Source organism: Sceloporus undulatus, chromosome 5 (genome assembly GCF_019175285.1).
Source record: "Sceloporus undulatus isolate JIND9_A2432 ecotype Alabama chromosome 5, SceUnd_v1.1, whole genome shotgun sequence".
Taxonomy (NCBI): Eukaryota; Metazoa; Chordata; class Lepidosauria; order Squamata; family Phrynosomatidae; genus Sceloporus; species Sceloporus undulatus.
In genome coordinates this window covers 75464374-75484167 of record NC_056526.1, presented here as the reverse complement: position 1 = coordinate 75484167, position 19794 = coordinate 75464374, and the positions used below count along the sequence as shown (strand labels likewise).

General features: G+C 40.6%; 1 protein-coding gene across 1 annotated transcript in view; it reads right to left on the bottom strand.

Annotated features, from left to right (window-relative positions):
- Positions 1–8672: 8672 nt before the first annotated feature.
- The window catches only part of PLXNB2 (plexin B2), a 397958-nt gene continuing 386836 nt past the window's right edge, over positions 8673–19794 (bottom strand). The window contains exons 36-38 of the mRNA XM_042469905.1: positions 18012–18087; positions 16311–16385; positions 8673–11148 (exon numbers count right to left, since the gene is read on the bottom strand). Coding sequence (XP_042325839.1) covers positions 11044–11148; positions 16311–16385; positions 18012–18087 — 256 coding nt within the window. The 3' untranslated portion in view covers positions 8673–11043. The remainder of the gene's footprint in view (positions 11149–16310; positions 16386–18011; positions 18088–19794) is intronic.

Here is a 19794-nt window from a genome sequence, read left to right as displayed (position 1 = left end):
TTTCACCGTCCTAATTTAGTTTATTTTATAAAGCAAAAGGTTGATCAGGCAACAGCTGCAGTCTTTCTAACCACAATGAGTAGGCGTAACTCCCTTTTAAGAGACACTTCCGAAACATAACATACTCACACACAAGTAATCGTCTATGTGAACCTATCTTTGAAGGGATGGGAATGTTTCTATCTATGTCCCCTTCATTTCAAAGGGTCTGGAAAAGAGAAGTACTCACATTGTTTCATTCACTGCTGTACAAAAGTTATTTCGCTTCTCAATCCACAAAGACACAACCTTGTTTGAAGGCTGCAGGAGAACCAATACAATTATTGGATGTTACTAAAGCTAATCTGCTCAGTAGAACAAAACACAAGAGGGGGAAAAATCACAGGCCAATGCACCCCCGTGTTTCATGCAGAAATGAGGGCAAGTACACAGTCACTTGTCACTATTAAACACTCGTTTCTGTAACACTGAGATAAAAGCTTTAGAAAAAAAAATATATGGAGGATTCAGCTGGAGCCCTTGACTTGCCAAATATAACAAAGCGGGATTACTGACCTTTGGAAATATGAGCCAAGTGGGCAGTAATAAGAAATAAATTCCAGGAGAAGGGGAAACAAGAAAAATTAGATATCCCCACTTGATACCAAGAGAAATTTAAAGGGGCAATATTCCATATGGTAGATATTTAGATTGGCTAAGAATCTTATAACCCAGGCATTAAGTGTCTCATGAGACAATATGTGGTCATTTGAAAAAAAGACTGGGACCAGTTAAGAATAATGTATGGACTCTCTTTGGTATAGTTACTTAGGGAATGAAGATAATCCTTGCAAGCTCAGTTCACTGGAGGTGGGTGAGAGTGGATATAAAACCTACATGTTTGTACTAGTTTGCTAAACTGAAACACAGCTAGGATTTTGACATGAGGACTGAGGCTGTTTTGTATCAATGCTACCTGTATGTGTGATGTGTCTTCATAATCCTTGCTTGCCTTGTACAGCTACAGAGAGACTAATAGAGATGCCATCAAAATAGAGACAAGGCCACTCTCACTGACAGGCATTTAGGGAAGAGCTCAGTTCTTAATCCTGGCATTCTTGTTTCTTTAATATTCTGGCTTTCCCCCAGGTGATTTGTTGCTGTGTGCTGAAGTTGTTCCCAACTTATGGCAACCCTAAGATGGGGTTTTCTTGGCAAGCTTCCTTCAGAGGGGGTTTGTCACTGTCATCCTCTGAGGCTTGGACACAGTTGTGACTTGCTCACCGTCACTCAGTGGGTTTCCATGGCTGAGCCAGGATTCGAACGCTGGCCTCCAGAGTCACAGTGCCATGCTCAAACTGCTACACTACACTGGCTCTCAAGGTGATTGACACCACTAAAATAACATACCACTAAGACCAACCAGTGATAACATATCATCATCATAAATACACTTTCATATTAAAACCAAGCACTGTGTTAGAACAATTTAAAAGCATTCCAGAGCATTACAAGAGGCAGTAAAGAAATACATCACCCATAAATAAAACCTTCCCAGTGGGCAGCCAAAAGCTTGTCTAATAGGGGCAGGAGAGCGGAGAGGCGCCCAGCTTACTTTCTTGTGGCAGGGAGTTCCCATAGACTGGAAACAGTCACTAAGAAGATCCCCCTTTGCATCTGCACTGAATGGGCCAGCCAGGGGGGAAAACAGTTGGAGATTTCTTTTCTCAAAATCATTTTCATCTCACTTCTTGTTGTTAAAAAAGGCCTTCTCTAGTCCTAAAATGGGTGCATTGAAGTGTTTGGGGGCAAAAAAATTTTTTTGTTTGCTTCTGTGGAGGTGGGGATGTATTGCCCTCCTACGCTGCATCCACAGTGCAGAAATAATCCAGTTTGACAACACTTTAACTGCCATAGCTCACTGCTATGGAATTCTGGGAACTGTAGTTTGTTGTGGCACCAGAGCAGAGCTATAAATTACAATTCCCGGAATTCCAAACTACAACCCCCCCAGCCACAACTGAACCCATATCATTTATTCCAGTGTGTGTGTGTGTGTGTGTGTGTGTATGTGTGTGTGTGTATATATATATATATATATATATATATATATATATATAAAAGAAAAAATATGTAGCATCTTTATATATCTTTTAAAGTAAAGTAATCAAAATAGAGACAAGGCCATGCTCACTGACAGACCTTTAGGGAAATGGTTAGTTCTAATGTGGTGGTGGTGGTGGTGGGGTAATGCAGTGGTGAAAGAAGCAGTTTTGGTTGTGTCTTGATGTATTGTGTGTTGAATCCCATCTGCACTTTATTAAAAAATCTTATATACGGCTGGGTATTAATAAACCAGCTGGCAGTGAGAGTGGCAGCTGTAAGATCAGGTAGTGGTGCGAGCACAACCTGCTATCACCAAGGCATCACGTTAGTGGAAGTAGGGTTATGCTGGACTAGTCAACTACTTAGTTCAATAAATCCAGTACATACAAATTGGGGACCACCGTTTAGTGATTTTAGAGCTATGTTACTGTGTCTTGATTGTTATAGCTAGTTATTGTTAAGTTATTGTTAAGTGTAATGTCTCACGGAAACTGGGAAGCAATCAGAGTTGTCCAGGGCAGAGGAAGATATGGTGATGCTAGGGTGACATGTCATTACAGAGGAAGGAAAGAGAGAGATTTAACACCTGCCTTACCTTCCAGTCACACTGATATCCTCAGGAACTTGGAGAGTGAACTAAATCACCCACAAAACCTCACCTTGCTCCTGTGTCATGCCAGTTCAGTTAAAAATAGATCACACATAATTTATGATCTTCTCAAAGATGATGAAACTGACCTGGTATGCTTCGCAGAAACTTGCCGGGGGATAAGTGGCCTGACATAGGTTCAGGCATTCCTAGCCAAATAGTGTTAGCAGGTGAGGGAAAGTGGGTGAGTGGGGGGGGGGGCAGAGTAGCTGTGGTCTACAGAGACCATCATAATCTGACCAGATTGCCTATTAGGGAGCTGAACCTCACTGAGTGTGGGTAACTGAGCCTGAAAACCTGGGATAGACTGGGGATTCTGTTGGTGTATTGTGCACCCTGCTACCTAATAGATTTCCTGTTGAGCTGACAGAACTGGTGTTAGAACTGATGTTGGATTCACCCAGACTCCTGATCTTGCACGATTTCAACATCCCATTGGAGACCAGTCTATCCAGTGCAGCTCAGGAGTTCCTGGCATCCATGACAAACATGGGCCTACTGGTTTCAGAGCCCACGCATGCAGCAGGTCACACCCTTGATGCTGTCTTCAGCCTGGAACATACAGATCTGTAGGTGGAAATGAGTAACACCTCCAAGTTGTCATGGACATATCTGTCCCTATGGGTGGTGGGCCTATTGATATGGTTTGCCTTTGAAGACTAATAGAGACTTTAGGGTTCCAGGAAGAGGGTCATATTGCTGGTAGAATCGATGATCCTGTTGAAGTCCTGGTCAATAGATGGAACCAAGACCTGACTAGGGCTATTGACATGATTACCCCCAAATGTCTTTTCCGACACGCTATAAAGAACAACTTTGTTCCTATAAGGTGACAATACATGCAGTGAAGAAAGCTTTCTACTCTGCATGAACTGCATCTGTGAATTTGCATACAGCAGAACTGTTCAGGCTAGTGAGAGGTTTAACTCAAGCACTTTCCTCCTGAATCCAGTTCTAGAACCTTAAGCAGTTCACTGTGATTTTTTAATGTTTACTTCACAGATAAAATCTCTCATATAAGAGCCAACTGAGATGCTGTCATTGGAGCAGAAGTTGACAGTGGAGTGTCCAGCGACTCTCTGAGTAGAATTACACTGGATCAGTTCCAATTGGTGAGTACCACTGCTGTGGATAAGCTGCTGGGGCAAGTAAAGAAGACAACCCGTCCTCTCAGTCCCTGTCCTTCCTGGCTTGTTGACCAGGGAGGAGATATAATTAGACTTCAGTAACAAAATATTGTTAATACATTTCTCAGGAAGGGGCGCTTTCCTTCCTGCCTAAAAGAAGTGATGGTACAACTACTTCTAAAAAAAGCTCTCCATGGACTTCAACAACTATAGACCAGTTTCAATTCTCACTTTTCTGGGCAAGGTGATTGAGACAGATGTTGCCTTCCAACTCCAGGTAGTCTTGGAGTTGAAATTACCTAGACCCATTTCAAACTGGCTTGAGAACAGGGTATAGAGTTGAGACTGCTATGGTCACATTGGTGGATGATCTCCACTAGAGCATTGATAGGGGAGGTGTGTCTTTGCTGGTGCTTTTGGACTTCTCAGTGGCGTTCAGTACTATCAACCATGGAATCCTTCTGGAATGCCTGAAGGATTTGTGAATTGGAGGCACTGCTTCATCAACTGCATGTTCCCTAATCCTAGTACATGTAGAGGTGCCATTGTTATTGGGGTAGTCTTATCAGGCCTGTGTTTGCATCTTAGGGGTGCTTTTGGATCCGTCGCTTCAAATGACAGCTCAGCTAGATGTGACAGCCAGGAGTGCTTACTATCAACTTTGGCTGATATGCCAGCTGTACCCCTACTTAGAGCTGGAGGACCTAAAGATTGTAGTGCACATGCTGGTAACCTCAAGGCTGGACTTCTGCAAAGTGCTGTACATTGGGATACCTCTGTTCCAGTTCAGAAACTTCAGCTACTTCAAAACATTACAGCCAGACTGATTACTAGAACATCCAGGAGAGATCACATTACACCTATATTAAAATCACTCCACTGGCTGCCAATTACTTTTGGGGCAAGGTACAAAGTGTTGGTTATTATCTTTAAAGCTCTACATGGCTTGGGTCCAGGTTACCTACAGGGTTGCCTTTTCCCATATGACCTACCCTGTACATTCAGGTCCTCTGGTGGGCATTTACTCCAGTCAGCCAGCCCTAGACTGTGGAATTACCTGCTGGAAGAGATTCAGCAGCTGAATATGCTGTGTGAATTCAAAACAGTATTAAAGACCAGTCTCTTCTAGCAGGCTTACCAAGATGATTTTTAAATTATGAACTTGATTAATTTTAAATGTGGATGGTTATGTGTATATATTTTAAATTGCATGCATGTCCTTTTAAATTAATGTGCATTTAAACTGATGTGTTTTACCTAATGTGGTGTGTCTGTTAATTGTTTTTTGTGGGGGTTTTTTTGGGGCTATGTGACCATGTTCTAGAAGAGTTTATTCCTGACATTTCGCCAACATCTGTGGCCAGCATTTTCAGAGAATGCTGTCTGTTTATTGTTGTTGTTCCCCACATCAATCCATGGGAGAGGCGGGTAAGAAATAATAATAATAATGATAATAATAGCCTTGATCAGTTAGTCCCTATTGGAGTAGACTCACTGAATCAATGGCAATTACCTAACAGGTTGACCCACTACATTTCTAGTCAATTGGGCTGTTCTAGCTGGCATAGTGATTTGATGTAGGTCAATTTCTGATTTTCCCACACACCTTCTCATCTAATGGCTGTGAAAGCAGATAAAGAAATTTCTTATAAAAACATTGAAGAGGGCTTGGCTTGAAAGGGATGCATAATGTCATTTCAATCCTCCTGCAAGTTCTTGTGTGTTTGTGTGCATGCATATATGCATGAGAGTAAGAGAGATAAAATGATACTCACTGATACAGAGAAAAACTGACTGAAGTACGTATCTCTACTCCCACCACAAATACTGCTCAGGCATCTAGTGTATTTTCTTCCAATTGCATTGAAAATGGAGTACTGTCCCAGCCAGGGGTGTTGACAGGTGTCTCTGTGCAAAATGATAGCACTGCCTCACAAATGATTTCTACTCCCCCCACTCCTCCAAAATGATCCTTAATTTCCTGAATTTCTAGCATTGCAGTAACCTGAAACTTCAGTTTAGGAATACTGTTTATGTATCTGAAGAAAAGGAGTAGGCAAAGTTACCAAGGAAATGAGAAGACAGAAAATAGAAGAGTTCTCGGTATGAACCATTTTCAATTTCTTCCTCTCTACAATGTGCTGGACATTTGGGAACTGGAGAAACATTTCATTGCAAATGCTACACTAATAACAGCCCTACTTTTACCAAAAAACTATAATAACATAACATAAAAATCCCTCAAAGCTACAATTTGCCACTTTTTCCAGGGGAAAGAGTGCTTTAGGAGGTTAATATTGCTTTTATAGCAGGTGATGCTGTATTATAAAGGTGCAAATCAGAGCAGAATAGAACAGCAGGAGATGAGCAAGGAGACCAGCCAAGACCTATCACAATGAGATTCCAAGGAACACCCTTGAGGCAACTTTAACAATTGACAATGCCACCACAAATTCAGGCACAGATGCAGCAAACAGATTTAAAAAATACTGCGAGGATTGGCTTTCAGGCCATGTAACCAGCAAGTGTGATCTTGCACTGAATAGGGCCAGGCCACAGGAGAGAAAAGATTAAGAATATTAAAGGGACACTTTTCTCCTCGTTTTGCTTTCTTCTTGTTACACACTGGATTAAGGGTGGAAAAAAAGGGAGGGGGGACCATTTTGCTCAACATTCAATTTTGAGGAGAATTAAATTAGTCCAAAACATTGTTCAGAATTAGAGGAGCGAAAAGGGGATTTCAGAAACACAGTGTGTGGCTCAGAGGTATTCCCCCCTTCCATCAAACCCCAGCTATAGAAAGCTTTAAAAGGAGCTATTATTGTACTCTACCCAACCAATGAATAAGTTTTCCCCCATCTTCTGATAAGTACTTCTGAGACTTTTCTGATTCAAAAAGCAATTTATCCCACCGATTGTACAGAAAGATGTTAGTTGAGACATTTAATGCACTACTTTTTCCTTTAAGATTAACCATTTTGGTAGTTAGCTTGGCTTATGGGCACACAGCACAATTGACACACATTCCTTTCATTTGGAAAAGTCCATTCCTCATTCAACATCATAGATCAGTCGAAATTAACATACTGTAATTCTAATTTCAAGAGCACCAGGTATCTATTGTTCCTGCTTTAAAAGTCTTTGATTGCCATATACCTTAGTATGCAAGACTAGGTGACAAGGAAACCTATGAAAAACCAAAGCAGATTATTCATTTTTTGAGTTTTCTCTCTATTGGTAGATGCCCATCAAATAAGTACAGAGCCAAATTTATAATGGTATTGCTTTAGCTTATCTGCATCTGTTGAGTTCAGATCCTCACATAAACTTACTCTCTACTCACATGAGCAATACTGGGGCTATACAGGATTCCTTCCACTGTAAGAAGAGGAAAGTCAAACTTTTCACGTAAGCAGATTAACCAGTTAATTCTCCATAAAATTTCCAACACCAGTTCAATTCTCTCACTCACATCCATGATTGTAATTCTGCCTCGCCGTCTGTAACTTGAAAGAAGCCTGACATGCACTGTGAAAAAAGAAAGAAAAGCACTTTGTGATAAATAGGAAATTGTTGTGAAGCATCAGATTACATCCTAATGCAAAATGACCCATACAGGAAAGCTTGCTGAATAGTCAATATGCACAGAACTCAGAGTTCACTCAATTCTGCTCTGAAGTGACTGAGGACCTTATCAGACATGGGGGGGGGGGGGGTTGCAGCTCAGTATGCAGTCACCTGTTCAGCATGCAAAGCGTGATGTTTTCCACACCAGATCCAGAGTCACTCCTCTCTAGCTATCGATTGGGAGGTTAAAAGTAATGTTTTTCCACAACCTGGTTGCCTTTCTGTTGTCTTCCGAGTGAAGGGAGAAGAGAAGTCGTTCGTTCCACAAGTCACGTGATCGGACTCAGCAAAGGGGAGTGAGTGCACCATTGTATTAAGCACACAGAGCATACTGTGAGGGGTCAACGATTCGAATCGGCACCCTTGGGCATGCTCGTGGGGGCTCTGGACGCTGTCATCCTCCTTATCCATGCTTAGCTGTTACCTTCATCGGGGTCTAGGAGCAGTCAGGGGATGATGGGATAGGTGGCTGGGGGTTTCTGGGGCCAGGATCAGGATGCAGGAGCAGTCAGGGGATGATGGGGGATAGGTGGCTGGGGGTTTCTGGGCCAGGATCAGGATGCAGGACGCAGGGATATGGGTTAGGTGGCAGAGGGGGCGAGATGGGGATGCAGGAGCAGTCAGGGGATGATGGGTGAGGTGGAGAGGGGGTGAGATGGGGATGCAGGAGCAGTCAGGGGATGCAGAGTGAAGGAGAGTAGCAATGGGGCGTTTAGGAGAAGGCAGGGATGATGGGATTGGTGGGAGGCTGAAGAGTGGGAGGCAATCGGGTCTAGGAGGACGCAGGGGATGATGGGATCGGCTGTTTTGCAGAGAGGGAGAGATGGCATGAAGGAGGAGGAGGAATGACTGAGCAGGACACAGGGGCCAAGGGAGGTGGCATCGGAGTGCTTTTCCACACCAGACCAAATCGCAGTGCAATCGAAGGCAGCCAGGAAGCGAACTCGGAAGTCACTTCCCCCGTTTTTACCACAATGAGGGGTGACTTCTGAGACACTGCTGAAGCAATTCGCAAGGGCTCCCATAGAAATCAATGGCGTCTGATAAAACAGTCCCTTTATGAGGTGAAACCACATCGTTGGAAGTGCAATCACTTCGGAAGTGAGCTGGAACTGAGCTACAAAACCACCCAAAAGCTCCATGTGATATACTCCTGAAGAATAAAGACAATTCAAAGTATCACATTTTGTGGAAAAAAAAACTGTATTTGATTTACAATTAACAGGATTTACAAAACAATGACAAAATAAAACCAATTAGCAGGTTTGGATATCTTTGTTGAACAGACAGAAGGCAAGTACAGAAGCTTAGTTTGACACAGAATTCTTAGGTAAACTTCTCCAAACAATTTGTAGTTACTTACATTCCAGGAGTGTGGAGATGTGTATGCAGAGGAAAGCAAAAAAGCATTATGAAAGAAAAGGCAGGAAAAGTGACACCCTGTTTCTCTCCCCCTATACTTCTATGATAACTCACAATTTTCACTGTAACCAATGCATTTTGCCATCAGTCTTACACTGCTAGTGACTCACTCCATAGAAATGAAGAAACGACTACTAATACATTTGAGGATGAAACATCAGGACAAACGTTTAGATTAACTCCTGTTCAGGGAGAGGTAGCAAATGAAGCCCTATTACTGTGTTAGGAGCCAAGCAAGTTTAAGGTGTCACAGGACAGGATTGCAACAGCAACACGAAAAGTTAATGAGTGTTGATGGCAGTGCTACAGGAAAAATGCTACTGAGCTGCCAAAGAACTATGGTGAGAAATGAATGAAACAGAGATTGCTTTGTGTGTGTGTGTGCAACATAGCAATATAAGATAACGTACCAAGCTTTATCAAATTTCCTGGAAGCTGACTAATATTGTAAACACACATTACATCTTTGACAAATTACTTAATTTCCACAGCAAAGTTAATGATGCTTATTCCATCCATTGCAGCATTCCAAGGCTCAAGTGGTGTTTTATGTTAGAAGGGACATGGGATTTTCTTACAATGAGTATTTTACATTATGGAAACAGGTTTTTTGTTTCTTGTTTTGAAAAAAACAACAACAACCCAATAGTTATCTTTCTAGGATAGTGGAAAGATTAATTTAAAAAATCCTATGAGCCATTCCAACAAAAGATATACATACTTGAATCATGTCAAACAGCACATTATTGGCAAAAAGCTAATTACAGGCATTCTGCTGGTCAATTTTCTCACAAAAGTCATCAAACCACACATAAATATTTTTGATATGATTCTCTTTACAAAACCATTCAGATCCACATAATTAGTACAAGTAAGGCACATTAGCATATGTAATAAAACAATTTAAAAAAAAGAAAAGAAAAAGGAAGGCCAATTTGACTTGTCACAATTTCTAATCAGATTTACTACTGCTTTTCACCAGGGATCAGAGACTGTCTTCTCTTCAGAAGAATGCAGACATTTATGGTTCTTGGATAACAGACTTTTGCGATCATTCTGCCACTGTTACTAAAGCAGCTCTGCCTATCCCATGGTGCATTTATTTAGCCAAACCTGACCTTGCTTTGGCTGAATACAGACTCCCCAGGGTACTTCTCCCCTCAGTGTACATTGTAACCTGTGTGGCAGCAACAGTGCTAAGGGCAGGCATGAACAATCTATTCTCTGAAATGAGGAAAGAGAAGTTTGTCCATTCCCAGTTGCCATAGGGCCCGTGGCAGACTGGACCAACTTTGGCTATCTGGAGGTACCTGATCTTACTTTAACAACATGTTGAAGACCTTAAGTGCCTTACATGCTCCCAGTTTTGGGACTTTGTGTTGAAGCACATTCATGTGATTGTTAAAAATTCATATTCTTAGGGAATGTGCATCTTTCAAGAGAAAGGCTAGGGCCATCCCAATTAATTTACAGTATCGTCTGCTTTGGCCCAGGTAAAGCAGGCTTGAGAGCAGCAGTCATAACCATAGTTTTAGCACTTCACGTAGATAAACCTCACTTTGTGTAAGTAAAAGATGCATGGTACCAAAATCCACTGCAGTGTCTTAAAACAGAAAAGTCATAGCAAATGTGTCTTCTATTCTACTCATTATGAGCAAAATACAGACAACAGGATTTTTCAAAAAGTAGAAAAATCTATTTCCAATTATTAAAATTAAAATGGGGATATTGCATTTATTTTTTCCCAGTATGCTATCACTTTTCTAGTACAAATATTGCTTAAAGTATAAAGAATGCTATAGGTAGTGAATTTACTAGCATAATGAATTCTAAAAATGCTGATGTTTCAAGATTGTACTATTTGATTAAATGAGATATAACTTTACCCACCCCACCCTTAAGGACTTCCCTCATTTCCCACTGGAAATTCATTTACACAGAACACAAAGTTTTAATTAGGAGCATAATTTACAGTAAAAACTCTTTACATTACAGCTTTGCTATAAAAAAAGAAATCTTTTGTGTTTCATTTAAAGTTGTAATTACACATTAAAAAATAGAACACTATTTCCTTATTAGGAAGAATGAATTTACACATCTTCAGATCAGACTTCTTTATTGCAGCTTTCAAAATCAAAGGTCAGTCACTTTATTCTCTAAAGCAGCTGCTATCTGTTGTAATCGAAAAGCAAGCTGCATTTTTTGTGCAGCTGGGTCCTCTTCTAGTGCATTTATGATCTGCCAGGAAAGAAAGAAGAGCAAAGATTCAGAATGAGACAGTAGTCAAGAAATTTAACTCAGCTTTTGCTTTCATGACTTCAGCCTAATCCTAAACAAACGTACATGGAGATAAGACCCATGAAGGATATTAACACTACAATATTACTCATATTGCAATATTAATCAGAGGTAGATTTGTTTGCCATCTCAAATTCGCTCAACCTCCCTTTTCACATCATACAGGTCTGTTACAGACAGCCAAAATAAAGCTGCTTCGAGTCACAGTGGAAGTATGGTGTTTCAATGATGCATGCATCCTAAGAGTCCAGAAGTCTCACCAAAGCCACACTTCAGCCCTAAGGACTGGAATGTGGCTTTGGTGTGGCTTCTGGACTCTTAGGACGCATGCATTATTGAAACACCATACTTTCACTGTGACTCGAAGCAGCTTTATTTTGGCTGTCTGTAACAGGCCACAGAATCCTTTTTTGCACTAATATTACTCATTAATTGTAACTCCCATATACCACTGAATGTAATGCTAATAGTTGTGGCATAAATAACTAGCAAAATTAATATTACACCTTCAAATTACAATATCATCCACACAACCTAAATGTATTTGCATTCACAAAGTGAAGATTTGGTTAAAATGTGATGTTTTTAAAGAAAAATTTAAAATAATAAAAAATTAAAATGTCAACATTTACTTTTTTTAAACTGAAATTTTGAAATTTTAATATTTTAAAATTCTGGGGCCTCTCCTTTCTCCTCCCACTGAGCTTCACCCCTTCTCTTAAAGCATTTTAAAGGGAATGCCACAGCCCATTTCTCACCCCTCCTTAGGGTGTCATCTGGTGTGGGCCTCACACACCCCTAGTTATGCCACTATCTCCTAGCACAATTAATTAGAAATGTTTACAATATCTGACAGGCTCAGGGACTGTTAGCATACCCTACACCTCTCTTGCTGAATATAGGGTTTCATATTTGATATGTAGCTTTAGGCATGTTTTTAAGAGGTCACAATGGCCTTTGGAACATTAAAAAATTACACGTAGTCACGCTGGCCTGACGACATGGGGGAGACGTAAAGGTAGCAAGTAGCAATAGCAAGTACATTTCTATACTGCTTATCAGTGCACTTAAACACTCCTAAATGGTTTACAACGTGTAAACTAACTGCCCCAAACAAGTTGGGTACTCATTTTAGTGGCCTTGGAAGGATGCAAGCCTGAGTTGAGCTTGAGCCATTGGTTGGTATTGAACTCACAACCCTGCAGTTTGTGAGTGAGTGAGTGGCTGCAGTACAGGCATTTAATCACTGCTCCACCAGGGCACCAGGTAGTCCCTTGATAGGAATGTCTAGTCATAACTGACTGTAGGGGATGGTGCTCATCTCCTTTACTAAGCCAAAGAACCAGCATTGTCCGAGGACTACTCCGGTGGTCATGTGGCCAGCATGACTGCACCAAATGCTGTTACCTTCCCACCAAAGTGGTCCCTATTTATCTACTTGCATTTGCATGCTTTCAAACTGCTAGGCTGGACTAGTGACAGGACCTCACCCCATGATGCAGCACTCGGGCCTCAAACTGCCAACCTTCTGATCTTCTGATTGTCAGACTTGGCATCTTAACCACTAAGCCATTGCATCCCTTGTGGGAGATGCAGGTAATACTAAAACAAAAGTTAAATGGGTTTGCTGCTAACTCCATTCTCCCCCAGGCTCTTCACATATATCTCTTCACAATAGAGATTAAGCGAGTCCCATCACAAATCAGTTAAAGACTGCACCTGTCTCCCTATTCACCTTTCCTGACCAACTATCCAGAGATTGTCTCAAATGCTATCAGTTTTTGTTACACTGAAGCTAATACCATCTTTTATTCAGGAATCCTTTAGTCAATTCCATAGAATAAAACATCACTTTGTGGGAACATCAAATACCCCTCAAGGGTGCAAAATGAGATATAAATCTTTGCCCCACTTATGGTCAGATTGCTGCTATAGAGGGAGAGTCTGCTCCACAGATTACAGCTTTACTTTCTGTATAGCCCCCAGACTCTGTCTGAGCAACTCTTCATCTTCCATGGAACCCTCTCTTCAGGACTGGTAATTCTCACCCCCTTTAAGGCTGAACCTATATTGCAGAAATAAAGCAGTTTTACACCACTTAAACTGCTATGGCTCAATGCTATGGAATCCTGGAATTTACAGTTTGCTGTGGCACTAGAGCTCTCTGACAGATCGCTCACAAAACTACACATCCCAGAATACCATAGCATGGAGCCACAGCAGTTCAAGCAGCATCAAACTGCATTATTTCTGCTGTGAAGATGTGGCCTAACTCCCTATTTCTCACTATTCAGCCTTTCACACCATTCTTTCTATTAACCTTGTAGGTTCTTAAGGTTGCATTGATTTTGTGTGCCTGCATGCATCTTTGCATATTTCTGAATAAAACTCTCTTATTCATTGAAACCAGAGTCTCTCTGCAGTGAGTACTGGTATATACAGATGGAAAGATCCCTTCCAGACCTACTTTTGAGGTAATAATTTTCTTAAAATGCCAAGGAGATACTGACACTGTCAGTGGGGACCCCAGGTTCCTCCACATTTTAGGGTAACAGGACCTGTACTTGTTTTGGAAGACTAATATATGAAAGAAGAGGCAAGTATTGCAAAACCGCTGAATTCCTTCCTGGTTGGATTACAATTTCAATTTCCTAAATCTTCTCATTATTTGAGCACTCCTCCAGTAGGTTAAAATGCCAACAGTAAATCTGGGACTTGGAACCTCTGCAGTGGTGTGGGACTGATTACAATGGTCCGCCCCAGGAGGTTGAAAATTTTCATACCTGGCAGAATTGCTGGTAACTCGTCCCTCAAACATCCCTCAAATGTGGAGGAAGTGCGTGTGTATGAATGCCTGGCACGCTTCCTCAGTCATCATGGAATTGTCACTGCCTCTTGAATTGTTTCCTCTTGAATTGTTCCAGGGGAGTGGATTTCCTCTGAATGCAAAGTTTCAGTTCAGAGAAAATCTGCTCCCCTGGAACAATTCAGGGATGATAGGGGGAGTGACAATTCCATGACAACTGAGGAAGCACATCAGGTGTTCATATACGCACGCTTCCTCCACGTTTCAGGGACGAGTTACCAGCAATTCTGCCAGATATGAAAATCTCCGTTGATGGAGCCAGACAGATTCCTGAGGGCTCTTGGGGAGTTTCCTGTCACCTCTGCAGGTGATTCTACTGAAGGTCTGGCCAAGCTTTGGAATGGGGAAATGGCCAGGCTCCTGAGCATCTTTTCTTATGGAGTACAACCAAACCAGCCCCATTTCTCCAGGGAGTAGGTGATAAGACGGAAACAAGAGTGGCATTGGTGGAAAAGTCAAACGAAGCTGACCGAACACAGGCTAGAGCCTATTTCAGTGGTTCCCAACCTTCCTAATGCCGTGACCTTTTAATACAGTTCCTTATGTTGTGGTGACCCAAACTCATGAAATTATTTTCGTTGCTACTTCATAACTGTAATTAAATAGGTGTTTTCCAATGGTCTTAGGCGACCCCCATGAAAGGGTCATTCAACCCCCAAAGGGTCCCAACCCACAGGTTGGGAACCACTGGCCCTATTTGAAGGCCTACTCCATGAAAGTGTGGGCAGGAAAGAAATTATTTTTCTTATATCTGCACAGTCCTATCCAGCAAAGCTGTTCCAAGTGGTCAGGGGCCTCTTGTACACACACCCTCAAGTAGAAAATGCAAACCACTCAGCAGCCTGCTGTGAAGATGTTGCACGGCACTTTGCAGATAAAGTTGCTCAGATCTGCTCCGACTTGGATGCTATAGTTGATACTATGCCCAAGGACGTAACCTTGGCACCTGCTTGCCCAGTGTTAATGGATACTTTTCCATTTGTGCAGCCTGATAATGTGGACAGAAATCCTACAGTTGTGAAAGCCACAACATATGTTTTAGATCCTTGTCCATCTTGGCTTATCAAACAGGCCAGAGGGGACTGGCTGAGTGGGTGAAGGAGGTAGTCAGTGCCTCTCTACAACATGGTAGAGTTCCACCTTGCCTAGGAGGCAGTTGTGAGGCCTTTTAAAAAATAACCATCCCTCAATCCTGCTATAATGAATAATTATCGACCAGTGTCCAATCTACCATTTTTGGGCAAGGTAGTAGAATGTTTGGTGGCTTGCCAACTCCAGGGGTTTCTGGATATAATGGATTATCTAGATCCATTTCAATCTGGTTTCAGGCCTGGCTGAAACAGAAACAGCTTTGGTCACCTTAGTAGATGACCTATGCAGGGAACTGGACAGGGGGAGTGATTCCTGCTAGTTCTGCTGGATCTTTCAGTGGCTTTCGATATCATTGACCATGGTATCCTTTTGGGTTGCCTCTCTGGTGGCAGGCTTCCATTTCTAATGTTTTCTTAAAGTTTGGAGGTACTGTTTTACAGTGGCTCCATTCCTTCCTGGAGGGGTGAACTCAGAAGGTGGTACTGAGGGTCTCCTGATCGACCCTCTGGCCATTAACCTCTTCTTGGTGTGATGTTAGCAAGCTTTTCATTAAAAACCAGCAAACAAACTTCCCAATCCTGACTAGTATATTTTTCATAATGTTGCTTTGATTCTGTACTCAGAAAAAAAATTAAACAAACCAACACTTGTAGTTGTGAATTGGCTATGGCTCTGCCAATACATTGTCTTTAGGTGCATTATTTATTTCAGTATATGGTAAGATATCTCCCCTCAGCATTTGGGGAGTATCCTGTCCATTATGTTTCAAAGACCTGAGTGTATAACAGCACCACCCATCAATGCGAACAATTTTTCAACCCCTTCCCAAGTCACTATTAATAAACATGCATCCATAAGGCCTCATTCACTGATTGTAAGCATCACTACATTACTATATATATATGATATATATATATATATATATATATATATATATATATATATATATATCAGACTTTGAAAATGCCTTGACTATATCACTCATTTTTTCTTGGTGTATCAGAACTACAGTCCCTCCATAAGACCCAAGAACTAGGTAAGTCAGGAAATCACATGTCTGATATCTAACAGTTTGTTGAATCTTTTCCCTTGCTGGTGACCCTTTTACAGCCTAATAAAAGTTATTTTGATGGTGGAAACTTACCTCATCATAGTATTTGTTAGTATACTGGTAGAGCTGGTGTAAAGCCACAAGGGTGTTTAATGAGTCTGTGTGTGCCTATTAAATTAAACAAGAAGAAAAAGAATGTGTTAGGGCATAGACCTTACTGCTGAACAACTTTAATGAAATATATAGAGGTGCCCCAGACATGATGCAAATCCCTTTTCCATATCCCAGCTTTGGTTCTTAAATCTTTTATTAGCTGTCTGGCTCAGCAAGGAAGTGAAACTGATGATTTTCAGAACTCTGAGGTCTAGGCTTCCTGCTGGATCTGTTACAGACACCACACTGCTTTCCTCATCAACGACAGTGGAATATATGTATCCTAAGCAGCACTCAGTCAAACCATAGGTTCTCTCCAGACATGTCTACAGACCATATAGGCACATGCTCCATAAAGCACAAACAGCTTCTAGTTAAGAACCTAATGCCATCCCTGCTGGATCAGACCAAATGTTCATCTAGTCCAGTATGCTATTTGCCACAGTGGCTGATTGGCATAGTGCAACTCCACAAACAGGACATGTTCTCAGGAGCCCTTTACTGTTCTAGTTGAAAGAAGCTTGCTTCCTCTGTTTCTGCAAGGGTCATATATTTAGAGTTTGGAGAACTTAGCATTTTTGTTAGAGGAGTTACTTTTCATATTACAATCTTCAGAATCCCCAAGACAGCTTGGCCAGGATTCTTGGATTGTGAAAAAGGTAACCTTTACAAGCTCTGCATATATTCATCATGGTTTAGTAACTGTTGATACCCTCATTCCTCCATCTATCTCTTTTGTTGTTTTTCCAGGATTCCCTAGCGCTGAGCCTGGCAGTTACAGCAGTCTCAAAGTGGATTTTTTCTGCAGTATGTTTTGGACCTATGACTTATGGCAACCCTGTCATAGGGTTTTCTTGGCAAAATTTACTCAGAGGGCAGTTGCCTTTGCCTTCCTCTTGAGGCTGAGAGTGTGTGATTTGCCCCAGGTCACTCTGGATTTCATAGCTGAGCAGTGCTTTAAACCCTGACCTCTCATAGTCTTAGTCCAGTACTCAAAACTAGTCTTGCTAATAATAACAGCAGCATAAGAAGAGTTGAGATTTAAATTAGTTCTACTTGAGTGCCACAGTTTTGCAACCATTTAAATTTATTGTTCCAACTTTAAAAACAACAATACAGCAAAGCAAACAAGTGATGGAGAAGATCTACGTTTTTATTTGAACTGAGTTGAAATTATCTTTCAGAATGCAGAGCATTCAATTTACTAAATAAGCCATTTTGAAACTTGTCATGGCTCCACACACCGCCATGAGCCTAAAACACAGCAAGAACACTATTGTTTTCTTTATGCAATTATATAAATCTAAAGCTATCAGGAATTCCAAACTCTTGGAAACAAAGAAGTGAAAAGCAGTAACCAAAGAGTGTATATTGTGCATAAACAAATTGCTGAAATCACTTTGGGGAAAAGGACCTGAAAGAAATGTCTGGATATCTTTGAAATCAATATTTTACAAACAATACAACACAGCATACTTGTATAAAAAAGATAATTCAGGAGATTCCAGAGGACATGTACAATTTATAATTGGGTGTGAGTAGACAATGAGTAATGCCATAAAAATAAATGAAGAGCAAACAAATGTGGAAGTCGCCACTTCATCTCAGATTTCGGGGGAAGAATTCCAATATTATACTCACCCTAGAGATTTCTGCTAAATGTGTGTTCATGTCCTGGTCACTCACTTGTACCATTTGGCGAATACCTTTGTAATAACTACAAACAAAAATATACTTAGGTGATGCAAGGTGCTTTTTGAAATACATTTATGCTTTGCAGTGATTTATGACCAGAGTTTCCAGGGATACTTGGATGACTTCAGTGGAGACATCTGCACAAGGTTGACTTGATTTGCACCACTGGACTAGTATAAAGTTTATAACTTTGCTATTGGCTGGGTTTCTCACATCTACAAATGTTGCAGTACAGTCCACAAGAGTTTACAGGTAAAATTAGTCAGTTAAATGTATATTTTGAGAGTATTTCTATTTTAGAAATTGTAGACTAATGACAAAAGATGTCCAAGTAAAGAGACTAGAAGCAGATTGATCCAAGTACCCCTGATTTTTTTCTATAGCGCTGCTTTCCATCAATCATCCTTTGCAGCACTAGATGGAGGGTTTTGTTTCTTCTTTGGTTAAACATGTAATGGGTTTAATCCATCAAACACAGCTACCACAGAACACCATTTATTTCAACAGGCCAAGCATAGCAGCAAGGGAAACATATATTGCAGCTGAGCAGTAAAACCTGATGTGGAATCTTTCCCTAAGCATCTGAACAGATGAATTCATGCCTCAAAGTTTCTCTTTGGTTATTCCTACAAAGTCCTGCAATGGCAATTTATATAACTGGATAACAAGAGCTTGGAGAAAATTGCTTTGTTGAACTACAACTTACCCCTTTTTTTCCTGGCACAGAGGAATGAGCCAGAAACATACAAGGCAATTAACATTTAAAGCTCATGTTTTTTGTGGTTGCTCAAATCTGCTATGAGAGTGGTTTTAAATTTTAACCTATCTTCTTTTGTTTTCAAATGGCCTATATTTTTAAATAATTGTCTGCTGCAAAGTAATTTGTATTTTTAATGATTTTTTTTGCTGCTAATGGACTTGAGGGATTTTTTTGGTTCTTACATAGAAAATTATACTTTAAATCATTATATATATGAACCATTGTGTGTGGTGTAGCATATAGATGTGCATAATTATGAATAAAACATTAAAAAAATTCTTAGCATAATGGTCTACTAAATGACAAGAAATTTCAAGCTGACATATGTTCAAGGTTATTTGCCTTGTGACAGCATCTCATAACAAGGAAGCAGGGTAGTAGAAGCACTGGACTATGGGAATATGGGCTACCTAGATCATCAATTAAGTCATCATAGCACAACTGATATAGAATCTGACACTTTTAAAATATATTTAATACTGATACAAAGTATAACAGATCTCTAAGAACAAAAAGTATTTACCAACCTAGATAAAGTCTGACACTTTAGTACAAAATTTCATTTGATTTGATTAAACAGACATCTGATTTGAAAATGAATATAGCTGGCTAGCAAAAAACCATTATAATGGCTACTGAGATCCATCACAGTCTATGTCTCTTTGTTAAAACCCATTTGATTTACTTAGGATGAACTGGACGTTATGCACCACAACACACATGTAACTTCATTTCAAGTAGAGTTTTAATTCTTTTGTATTACTTGTAGGTACAGCTGGCCTTTCATATCCACAGATTCTGCATCCATAGATACAACCATGTATGGCGTGAAAATACTAAAAAATAAAATACAAAAAATCTAAAAAGGAAACACTGATTTTGCTATTTTACATAAAGGACATCATTTTACCAGGCCATAGTTTATAATGGGACTTGAGTATCCACTTGGGGTCCTGAAACCAAACCCCA